General features: G+C 48.1%; 1 protein-coding gene across 1 annotated transcript in view; it reads right to left on the reverse strand.

Annotated features, from left to right (window-relative positions):
• Vwa3b (von Willebrand factor A domain containing 3B) overlaps nt 1-12,848 on the reverse strand; it is a 169,678-nt gene that overhangs the window by 141,434 nt on the left and 15,396 nt on the right. The window contains exons 5-6 of the mRNA XM_041655900.1: nt 7,435-7,604; nt 3,775-3,890 (exon numbers count right to left, since the gene is read on the reverse strand). Coding sequence (XP_041511834.1) covers nt 3,775-3,890; nt 7,435-7,604 — 286 coding nt within the window. The remainder of the gene's footprint in view (nt 1-3,774; nt 3,891-7,434; nt 7,605-12,848) is intronic.

Consider the following 12,848-nt stretch of genomic DNA (forward strand, 5'->3'; position numbering starts at 1 on the left):
AGCTCACTGACTGCTTGGACTGGCAGGCCAGCAAGCTCCATGGCCCCTCCCGCCTCCAACAACTCCCCAGCGTGACAATTACAGGTGTCCAGCAATATTCAACCTTTTCACACTTGTTTGGGGGTTGAAGTTGAGTCCTTGTGCATGTGCAGGAAGTACTTTACCAACTAAGATATTTCTATGTGTCCAAAAAAAAAATTTTTAAGCCATAAAGAAAAAAAAAGTTCCTTTAAAGGAGAGAGATGACATCATGCTAGATGAAAAGGAAAAAAAGTCAGTCACAGGACAGACACTGTGAAGGGATGGGTGATATGGTTTAAGTGTATGTCCTAAACTCTTACGGTGAGACCTAACACTCAAATGTGATAGCATTGGAGGTAAGAGCTTTGGGAAAATGATAAAGTCATGAGGGCTCTTCCTCGTCGCCTGCGAATGGAATAGTGCTTGTACAAGACCAGGTGAGGTGGCCAGCAAGTCTGATGACTTCAATTTGATATCCAGGACCCACCTGGAGTAAAGCAAAAACCCACTCCTGCAAGTTGTCCTCTTACCTCCAAACGTGCACTGTGGCACAGGTGTACACACACACACACACACATATACACACACATACACACACACACACACACTACACACACATACACACACTACACACACACACACACACTACACACACATACACACACATACACACACACATACACACATACACACACATACATACACACACATACACACACATACACACACATACACACACATACATACACACACATACACACACATACACACACACATACACACACACACATACACACATACACACACATACATACACACACATACACACACATACACACACACACACATACACACACACATACACACACACACACACACAAATACACATACTCTATGATTTACAAACTATCCTTTATCTTGGCTGCAGAGTGGTCCTTTTGTCTTATTTTTTGTTTTGTTTCTGGACTGGGGTAGAGCAAGAAGAAGAGTCAGACTTTAAAAATCAAATACGTAGAATTCAAAGTCAGTAGCCCCTGGAACTTTCTCTCAGATTGGCAAGTGGGTTCTCTTAAGTAGTGCTGTGTAAGTCTTCTCTTGAAAGTCTGTTTTCTACTAAATGAAGATAAAATTAATCTCCCGAGGAGTCAGACTCCACCCACCCTGTTGGAGGTTTGGGAGACTGATGATGTTAAATTCTTACAGCAGCCGGTGTGGTAAGGGGGGAGAAGGAAGAACGACAATAAAATAAAATACTGCTACTTGGAGCCCAGGTGAAATTGGAAAGCACACATTTTCTAAAGAAAAGTCATCTGTCAAAGACTTCAGGACAATTTTTGAGTGGAAGAAGTCAACTTTGAAAGGCTGGCATTTCTGGGGCATTGTGATGGAGAGGCAAGGTTGCATAAACATGCCCCCCCCCCAAATCTGGAACACATGATTACTAAGATGAAGACAGGCTGAACACTTCATTCTTAGAGAATGTTTTTATCTGTACTGCAAGTTGTCTGTTCCCAAGGCTGAGACGAGGGTAGCTGTGGAAATGCTAGCTACATGGACAGATGCTTCCTTTGTCACCCGATACCAGGTGCTATAGCTTATATGTGACTCTCCCGAGTACACGGGAGGTGGGACTTGCTAAGAGGTGAACAGGTTAAAGGGACTCTGCCCCCGTGAATGAATTAATGACATTATCGTGGGTGTGGGTTAGTAACTGTGAGGGAGGACTGGATATGAAAGCAAACTTCTCCCCCACCACCCCGTTTGCCTTTCAGCCTTTTTCCCTGGTAGGATGCAGCATAAAAGCCCTTTCTCCGTGCCAGCTACCGGCTCTTAGATTTCTCAGCTTTGGGAACCATGAGCCAACTACATCCCTGTCCTTTATAAATTATTCAGGTATTCCGGCATAGCAGCAGCAGCAGCAGCAAACAGACCAGGACCCCAGGGAACGCACAGGTCAAAATCCAGTCCCATTTGTAACTGCTGACAAGGCTTGGGGAGTAGGTGACAGCGCATGTTCTCCAACCTGATCGAAGCCCCCACTGGTTGGATTTCTGTGGCTGTGATAAATACCATGACCTCCTTGGGTAGGAAAGGGTTTATTTCATCTTCAGAGCTTAAAGTCCATCATGAAGGGAAGTCAGAGGGAGGAACTCCAGGCAAGAACTGATGCGGAAGTCATGAAGGAACACTGCTTACTGGCTCGCCCTCCATGCCTTGCTCAGCCTGTTTTATTATATCCAGAACCACATGCCCAAGGGTGGCATTGTCCACAGTAGGCTGGGCCCTCCTACTAGTCTCCAGGACATGAAGAGTTTGAGTACGCAAAGTGTGTGTCAGGTATGGGCTTTCTGAACTGCTGTCCTGTCATGAGCTCCATCTCACAGTCTAGCTGACCACGCAAACATCCTTCTCCTCCTGAGCCCTGGCAACGCTGTTCAGCAAAGCAAGGATGCTTCAGGTTCTTTCCTATACCCAAGGAGTCACCTTTACCTTGTACTGAACTTGAAGCCTGCTTAATAACTGCAGTTGAGCGGGAGGGCAGAGGCAGGCACTGGCTCTCTCTGGCGTCTGTCTGAGTTCTCTTTCTATTGTGGTGGGAAAGCACCATGACCAAGGAAACACAGAGAAGACAGGGTTTATCTTATCCTTTTGGAGGGATAAGATCACCACCGTCATGGCAGGGAAGCTGGCAGTAGTTAAGTATGGCAATGGGAGCAGCAAGCTAAGAGTTCACATCTTTTTGGGGTTGTTTTTGTTTTCAGGAGAGGTTTTCTCTGTGTAACAGACCTAGCTGTCCTGGGAACTAGCTGGACCAGGCTGGCCTCGAACTCACCGAGATCTGCCTGCCTCTGCCTCCTGAGTCTGGGATTAAAGGCGTGCACCACCACCGGCCGGCAAGAGTTCACATTTAAACTCTAAGCAGGAAGCAGAAAGCGTGAACTGGGGTTGCTGGGAGGCTTTAAAACCTCAAAGCTCACCCCAGGTGACATTCTTCCAAGTAAGGCCACAACTCCTAAGCCTCTTTAAACATCATCACTGGCTAGGAACCAAGTATCTAAATGCCTGAGGATATGGCGATGTCTCATTCAAACCACAACAATTTCTAAATAGCTGAGGTGCCATGCTGTGCTGCATCATGTAATAACCAGACAGGACCTTCCTTCCCAGCCTTTACTGAGTGGCTAGCATTTTGCCATTTCATCAGCCCCAAAGGAATTCCCATCTCTTGGTTTTCTGAGTACAATTCCATTATTGGCTTTCTGAATCATAGCTCCCTTTCTTCATGATTTGTGACCTCATTCACTAGACCACATTCCTGAATGAAAAATGAGGTTCCCTCAGCCTCCATAAAAGTCCCTGTTCAGCCTTGACCCTCACAAGGACAGGCTCATCCTGCAAGTACAGCTAACATCACAAGAAGCAAAGAGCGCTATCCTGAGAACCGCAGGGACCCCCAGCTAACCCAGGCAATAGGGTGGCTCAGCCTGCCTTAGACCCAACCCCAGCAGTAGCACAGCGAGGGCCACATCTCTGGAAGGTTCCCATGTCAGTAAGCACCATGAGTGAGACATTCAAAGCAGTTTCTAGACATACCCACTCACTGTGACATTCCAGTGGGTGCATCCTCGTACCAGAGAAACAATACAAAAGATATGGGTGGCCTCTACTTCGCCTCTACTTCCAAACTGCATGGCACACCACTTGAAATGATTAAGGTTATATGCGCCGCTGCTCCTTCAGGAGTCCAGGTACCTGGAGGGAGTCTCCCTTTCAGTTTCCTTGAATTCCAAGACCCTGCGCTGTCAACATCCTTTGTGGAACATGCAGAGAATTCTAGACACTCTGTTCTCTCAGCAAAGGCGTGGAATCTGAAAGGCGAAAGGTGTTCTGTATTAGGCACATGCCCACCAATACTTCCATCCATTTGCTGTCTTTGGTGCTCCGAATCTTGGTTTTGTTTGTTTTGTTTTCTCGGGATTGGGTCTCACTATGTTGCCCTGAAATTCTAGGCTCAAGCAATCCTCCTGCCTCCATCTCCCAAGTAGCCGGGACTAAGGTATACAACGCCACACCCAATTGCAAGCCTCTTTAGACCTTCCTGTTCTCTGATTTCCCTATGCCTTGTCTTGTCAACTTTCACGATCAAAGCCAGGCAGAGAGATGGCTCAGTTGTTTGTTGGGCGAGCCTGGGGACCTGGGTTCGGATCCCCAGCTTATAAAGCCCACACAGAATGCCCGGGTTGGAGCATACATCTATGGTCTCAATACTGATGAGATATAGACAGACGATTCCCGGAGCTTGCTGGCCAGCCAGCCTAACTGAATCAGCGAGCTTCAAGTTCATTGAAAAGCCTTGTCTCAGAAGATAAGGTGGCAAGTGACCAGGAAAAATGCCCAGCATAGTCTCTGGCCTCCATATACAGCTACATGCACATGTGCAAGAATGGTTTGTGACTTTTAGCGGTGATGTGGCTTCTCATTATATTAATTAGCCCAACCCAATGGCATTTCTTGACGCTAGGAAAATGATAGTTTGTGTTATTTTGTCTCTAAGTCTCTATTACATTAACATAGCTTTGATGGCCCAGGCATCAAATAGGGGACCCCACTAGCAGCCAGTAGCACCGACTGGCTCAACACTGAAAGCTGGGGGTACAGCCGACCTTGACTAATTTGCCTATTGCTGAAGTGGCCTCAGTCAAGCGTAACTCAGCAAACACATACTGCCCCAGGTTTTGAGCTTAAGAGCTTATGAAAAGAATTCCTGTGTGGGCAAGTTTTGGGGGCCTGCCAGCTCCGAGTGTGGTCCAAGGAACAGCAGCAGTGTCGCCTGGGAGCTGGTGAGAGATCTGTTATCCTGCTGAGTCAGCACACAACTTTAACGAGATCCCCAGAGGATTGGTCTGCACGTCGAAGCTTGCAGCGGCTGGTGAGGCACAACTCGATGGGCCTGTCTCTCTTTTCTTTCTCCCTCCCCCTTCCGTACAGCTGGATCACAGGCCCTCACGTACACCAGTGAGCTACATCCTCAGCCCCGAAACTGCTTCTGAAACTGCTTACTGGAACCCAGAAAGTCAGTGATAAGACACTAGCTTCTGATTCCCAAAGGTGATCTCTGACTCTCAGGTGATGCTCAGAGATCCACTTGTCACTGCTCATTCAACTCAGGGATTCCTGCTGCTGCCGGACCACTTGGAGTGGACAGATGGGCAAACAGAAGTGGAAGCAATCTCAGGGCCTCCTGGATTGTGGAAAGACTATCATTTTCCTAGAGTTTCGGGTGAGACTCACACAGTGACTTGGTGGCAGTGAACAAGACGGCCTCATTCCTGTGACCCTGAGGTCCCTGAAGCCGGGGCACCCAGCCTTGCTATGCCTGCCTTCTGTAGGCACTTCGCTGAGCAGAAAGAGCCAGCTGCCAGCTTTCTTCCTTTGGTGACCGCCTGATAGATCAAGGGGTGTGTGTGTGTGTGTGTGTGTGTGTGTGTGTGTGGTGAGGGGGAGGGACGACCTGTCCTGGCAAACCCTGAACTCTGAGTGCCAAGGCCTTGGATGACTAGAACTTTCTACTCTCTAATCTCTTCTCCAGATTAGAAAAGGGAACAGGCAGACGTTCTAATCTCTCATGGGACGAGACACAGTTGTGAAAGGCTCTTTGGAGTGGACTTCTGTATCACAGCACCCACACCCACGCTGATGGCTGCACACGAACACAGCCTTGGACACTAGGGAGGTGAGGATCAGAGTCCAGTTGGAGAGCTCATGGCCTAGGCAGCCAGCGAGCTAAACCCAGAAGGACATGCTGTTTCCAGTTGGATATTCACTGCCCTCTAGCTGGGCCCAGGAGCCCAGAGCACAAAGGAATAAGAGAAGGCATGGTGTGTCTGAGCCCGTGCTACAACAGGCAGATGTGCTAAGGGTTGTGCGCTGGGCTCCTTTGTGAGGGTCCAGAGCAGGCAGAGGATGGTGTGCCCCCCCCCGCCCCCGACCATTTCATGCAAATCCTCCACCCTGCAAGAGACGGTCTAAAAATGCAGCAGATGAATCAGTGCTGCCTGTGGCATGTTGTTCCCCAGGCGCTGAACCTCCTGGAGAAAGTTCCCTGGGAGATGGGAGGCAAGGACAAGCCAGAGAGGGAATCCTGCCAGCTGTCTTTCTCTCTACCCTGGAGAGAGTGGATGAGGAGCCTCTTCTGTGTATTTGGGGATACATAAGATCCGAGGGTCAAAGCCCTGTGCCTGGTGATTTCAAAGTGGTTGAAGAGTTTCCAGAGTGGTGAGTTCAGATTCTCATAGGTCTTGCTGCACATGACGAGTCCTGACCCTCTTCAGACATGGAAAATCGGGGTTCCTGGAGCTGTGGGCGAGGACAGCCTTTCCACCAACTCTATTAGGCAGAATGGTGGGTGAAAAGATGTATTTCCGGCTTGCCTTTGGTGTCAATAAAGGCTAAATCTAGGCCTCGATATCACTAACAATTTTCCTCTTATTTAACATACAATAACCTGTATGTTTACAGAGACAGACCCACACTGGAGCACTGGACTGAGCTCCCAAGGTCCCAATGAGGAGCAGAAGGAGGGAGAACTTGAGCAAAGAAGTCGGGACCACGAGGCGTGCACCCACCCACTGAGACAGTGGAGCTGATATACTGGGAGCTCACCAAGGCCAGCTGGACTGTGACCGAAAAAGCATGGGATAAAACCGGACTCTCTGAACATGGCGAACAATGAGGGCTGATGAGACGCCAAGGACAATGGCACGGGGTTTTGATCCTACTTAATGTGCTGGCTTTGTGGAAGCCTAGCCAGTTTGGATGTTCACCTTCCTAGATATGGACGGAGGGGGGAGGACCTAGGACTTACCACAGGGCAGGGAACCTGGACTGCTCTGTGGACTGGAGAGGGAGGGGGAGAGGAGTGGGGGGAGGGGTAGAAGGGTGGGAGGAGGGGGAGAAGGGTGGGAGGAGGGGGAGGGAAATGGGAGGCTGGGAGGAGGTGGAAACTTGTTTTTTGTTTATGTTTTTTTTTCTTCTTTTCTTAATAAAAAAAATTATTTAAAAAAAAAAAAAAAAAAAAAAAAGATTGGCTAATGTGAAGAACTGCAGTGAGCTCTGGATGCATAGCTACCTCCAATCATCCCTGTCTGGCACTGAGGAGACAACTGCCCTGAGCATGAGACCCTGTAACCTTCAGACAGTACTTCCTATCTCTAGGGATTAACTGACTAGGGCGGGGAGCAACTCTCCAGTGTAAAGACTCCAAGACATCAGAACAAAAGAACTGGATTGCTGTATGATAAAGAAAAGGGTACAGGAGCCATGGGGACTGTGCACAGGGACACACTGAGTATGCCTCTAGATTGTAAATGGGCCACTCACGCTCAGGCCCTCTCGAGTCCATCTTCGGCCTACCTGCTGTGAGTCTTGGCGCTCAGATCTTTTAGGAAAGCTACAGTTCCTTCTCTTCTGGCATTGAAGGACACTGTGCAGACTGGATATGGGATCTCCAAAACCCTCTGGAGAAGACGCTCCTGGGAATCCTCCGGAATATCCCCCACCACGAAGTAGTAAATGGCTTCGATCTGCAAGACAAGAGGCACAGATGACAACGCTTATCGACCCGCCATATACCCCAGACTTGTGCTATGCTCATCAGCAACACATTTCCTAATTGCTGCAAAAAAAGAGAGGACAGAACGAATAGAAGCTATGGTCAGTGTCCCGTGATGACATTGAGACATAAGGCCAGCAAGCCATTCAAGGTCTCTTGACAACAGCCATGGAGCAGTGGGATAATGCTTCTGCACACTGTAAAGATTTGTCACTTGTATTGATTTAATAAAGTGCTGATTAGCCAGTAGCCAGGGGCAGGAAGTATAGGATGAGCAATCATACTAAGAGAATTCTGGGAAGAGGAAAGACTGAGAGCAGATGCCAGCCAGACGCAGAGGAAACAAGATGAGAATGCTGCACTGAGCAAAGGTACCAAGCCACGTGGCTAAACATAGACAAGAATTATGGGTTAATTTAGGTTGTAAGAGCTAGTTAATAATAAGCCTAAGCTAACAGGTCAAACAGTTTATAATTAACAGAAGCCTCTGTGTGTTTCTTTGGGACTGAACGGCTGTGGGACCAGGCAGGAAAGAAACTTCTGTCTACATCATGGTCCTTAAGTGCTGCACAAAGAATATAGTTGGCAGATTTGGAGAAAGGCTGTCTCAGGCCTATAGTTACATAGACAGAGAGGCAAGGCTGTTTTCAAGAAACAAAGAAAGTTTTGGCCCAGACAGCTGCTGAGGGCAGGGAGCGCAGTATTATCGACTTCCCCGGGCGGTGCAGAATTCTGCAGCACAAACTCATCCATTGTCAGTCTGAGGTGGGATGCAGAAGAGAGGGTATATTCCCAGTTGGTTCATCCTCTGCTCTCTCGCACTAGGGAAACACACACCGGGGAAGATGAGGCCATCCTCATTCCATGCTGCTGGTTAGGAGAAGGGTGTGCCCACCTGGCTCTGCTCCACACAGCCGTGCCAGAGCACAATGCCCAGTGGACAATCCATGTCAGAAGCAATACACACACAAGCACACCCACATACCACACTCACACATATCCCCACACCAGACCCCACACCACACACACACGCACTGAATATACTGCACACACACCCCACAACACACACATATACATAATTAACACATATACCACTTATCATATGTACACCAAACACAACACACGCACTACATACCATCCCTGACACACACACCATATCACACAGACACACACCTCACCCCTATATACACCATACCCCCACCATACAACATAGTACATATACACCAAACCCCCATACAAACAGACACACCACACCACACATACACACCATACCCCATAGACACATACCACACCACACATAATACACACACAAAAACCATACTACAGATACACCACACGCACTATAACCACCACATGGTAACATTACACACATACACATATACCATCACCACCACACAGACACATAACACACCACACACACCGCACAAACACAGACTGCAATACACCTTTATATGTTGGTGTACATTAATTATACAAATACCAGATTCCTTTACATTGTTTCCATATATCTGCCTGGTATATATAGTCTGATTACTTCTACCCTCTCTGTTACCCCCTCTTATCTCCCCTCTTGTTCCTTGTCCCCTTCCTACTGTAGATTGGATGCGAAATGTTTCCCCACTGACTCATTTGTTTCAACACTCGGTCCCCAGCTGGAGACACAGTTTTGAAAAGTTCTAGAAACCTTAAGAAGTAGAGCCTTGCTGAGGCTAGTGGGTCACTGGAGGCAGGCTTTGAGGTGTCATGGTCCCGTTCCGCTCCCTGTCTGCTCTCTATTTCCTGACTACTATAAAGCATGTCACAGTCCTGCCATCATGCCTTCCCTGCAGTGACAGACAGTAGCCCTTCTTAGACTGCGAGCCGAATACGCCCTTCTTTTGTTGAGCATTCTGTCACAGCAATGAGAAAAGTAACAGACACACCTCTTCTGCGTGTACCTGCCCCGGTTTGAGCATCTGTGAGAGAAAACACACAAGACTCATCTTAAGGAAAATGACTTACTTCCTTGACCACAGTGACATGTCTGTCCATCTTAATCCAGGGATTCTGGGAGATGTACATCATACCAGAAATAAGTCTTCTTGGCATAACCCAGGGATATGTAAAGCCCGCCAAAGGGACCCATGAGCTGTGTCCTCAGTAGCACCCCACCAGATCTTCTCCTGACGTGAATGCATGAACTCAGGCAAGTGACCTATCTTTAGGTCAAAATGAGACAATACAAGTTATCCTTGTGGCTTGGTTTTCTGAGCTTTGGGGATCTACACTAATGTGTGTATGTATATGTGTGTATGTATATTTTACAGAAATCTCTGAAAGTACCAATCAAAGCAAGCCAGAAATATACACCATCTGAGCCTGTCTCTCAAAATCACCTTGATTGATCACTTCCACATAGAACTGGGCAGAGGTCTCCACAATCACACTGCGAGGGTGAGAAGCAGGCATCCTAGGGCCCATGACTTATTTACGCTTTAATCTCAACCCCTTACGAGCTGAAGCTAGTCAACGGATGTTTCCCCCTTAACTTTGAACCTAGTAGAGGGGATAGACTCATGATTGGCTGTCCAGTTGGTTAGGAACCTCGGTCTGCAGCAGAAAGAGCGTACTTGGTGTCTGAGGGGGCGAGAAGAACAGGGGTAGCCAAAGACACAGGTTGGGAGTTAATAGCCAGAGTGAGAAACTAGACCAGACTACCTCAGCCACTACCTCCTCTAGTGGGCATAGAAAAGCCCCACCCCCTCCCATAGCTCTCCCTCTCCAGTCTGCCAACACTAGCTCCCAGAGTTTTACAGGACGTACCTGCTAGGAAGTGGAACCTAATGAACGCTGTAAATCTCCTCCCACCAGCCATCTAGCAGGCAGAAGAAAACAATCTAAGAAACAGCACTCCATCAAGTGTTAAGCTGACTGAATTGCTTTGTTTTTCCAGCGAACGCATCCCAGGCCATTCCTCTTCCTAGTGTGACGCAGGCCTTGTGCCAGGTGTACAGATGAAGCACAGTTGCTCACAAGCGTTTCCCAGCTGCCTCTGTGCCCAAATTTAATGTAGGAATATCCTCTCATAGGCACCTGTAATGACACATGGCCCGAGTACAAGGAACAGACAGAGTACCTTCTAGGGTCTGTGAGAGCGAAAGGGAGATGAGGACCTAGAGATGCAGAGGGCTGCGCCAGCAGTCTCTGCCAGGATGCTTCACTGCTGCTGGCAATGGCCCAAGCAACGGAGACTCTCGAGCAGAGATGTTTTCCTCTTGAGACGTCATTGAACTGAAACCTGCCTTTACTGCACTGAGGAGTGAGCCAAAATCTCCTGCAATTCTTTCACATAAAATAAAAGGGTAAGTGGGGGAGATGGTTCAGCCCTTAAAGGGCTTGCAGCTCAAGTAGAAGGACCTGAATTCGATCTCCAGCACGCTTGCAAAAGTCAGACTCAGTACTGAGTGCCTATAATCACAGTGCTTCGGGTACAAAAATGGGGGGGCCCATAGGGTTCACTGGGCAGATAGTCTGGTCAGTCATAGAGCTCCAAGTCCAGTCACAGACCCTGTCTCCAAAAGCAGAAGAGGAAGATATGTGACATCTGAAGACCTCAGGCCTTCATAGAAATGTACACAGGTGTGTATCACCTGCACACACACACACACACGATTAGGATGGCACCATTAGGTCCTGTTTCAGTCTGGATCATTACATGGCAACCTGCATTCTGCCCAGACAAAGAGACCTTGGCATCTATCTTCCTGACATCAGCTGTGGAAGGAAGAAAAGAAAGACACAGACAGGGAGCAGCTGCTTCTACTCCAGCTACCCTCTCTGCCACCTGTCCAAGCCGGCTCTCATCCCAAAGCCTTGGGCATAAAAATCTTCCCTCCTCAAGAAGCACAAGCAGCCCAAAGCCCAGCAAGGAGGCTGGCAAAGACTGCCTCTCTCTTCATAACACTGCAGCGTTTAAACCATCCCCATACACGGGGCTCCAACTCCCGGTCCTCCCCATTTCTCTGACATTTCCTTCTTTGGGCCACTTTGATTCTCTGATTCCCTTTATGGTGATGACTCCTCCTTATAGTCAGTATTGGGGTCAGTTCTAGACCCCTCCTCACACCCCACTGGACCGTCACTATCTGACCTTCCAGGTCTTAAGGTCTATGTTCAGCTCATCACCACCCATGTCTCTTGTTTCTTCAACTGAAAAACAAAACAAAACAAAGCCAAAAACCTCGGTTCTATGTGATGTGTTTAGGACCAGAACCCCTTGGAACTATACTCAGCCCCCAAACTCAACCTTGATAGTATTTTCTTTTCATTCCTTCACTGACCAATAAACATTTCGGCAGCCCTGAGTAGGCATCAGGGACATAACAGAAAAATTTTACACCTGTCCAGACTGCTCTGAGGAAACATATGAGTTGTCAGTTTTACAGACTGATGGTTTGGCAATCAGCAGGGCAGGCCCCTCATAGGACTGGGGGATTCTATCTTTAATTGACTCACTTAGTCTCCCTGTGAATATGATTTAAAAACCCCCAACGCCAAATGTGTGCCTATCAGGTACATGAAAGGCAAATTGAGATAAACAGAAATTAGAAAGTCAGGCATTGTGCAGGGCAGATGGCCTTCTGGAAGCATGAAGGAAACTCCTCAGACAGATTTCATGGGCAACCAAGGCAGGCCGAAGAGCCCTTTCTTTCCAAAGGCCCTGTGTGCTCTATGTCTGCAGGTTTCCAGGGCCCACTGGTACCACAGAAACCCTGTGCTGACCAGAACAGCTGGGCTCTCAGGACCCCCAGTCCTCACCTGCCTGGTGTTTCCTCAATAGCTCACAGGCTGCCCATCCCACAAACCAGATCCTTCTGCACAAGATACCCAGACTTCAATTGTGCCCTGCCATTGCTAGTGTTGATGACATGGTTTAAACAGACCCTCACGCTCTGCCTGGGCTCCTCTTAGACCCCAAGACCCATGCTCAGTCCTCTCTTCTTGTCTGTTCTTCTGGTTACAAGCCCAGTACTGAATGAGACCAATGGTCTCCTCCACAGATGGGTCTCACATAATACAGGCTTCCATGTTAATTTTTGGATATTAATGTTTATGAGTTTCAGAGCCCATGGATGGAGGAAGACAATCCAAAGTAGGTTGTCATCAGTAGGAAAAGCCTAGGTGGTAGAGTCATTATTCCAAAGGTAGCTTGACATTTTCGTCTTTTTTATTCCTA

Source organism: Microtus oregoni, unplaced genomic scaffold (genome assembly GCF_018167655.1).
Source record: "Microtus oregoni isolate MIOR12 unplaced genomic scaffold, Mior012 000007F_ref0000211, whole genome shotgun sequence".
NCBI lineage: Eukaryota > Metazoa > Chordata > Mammalia > Rodentia > Cricetidae > Microtus > Microtus oregoni.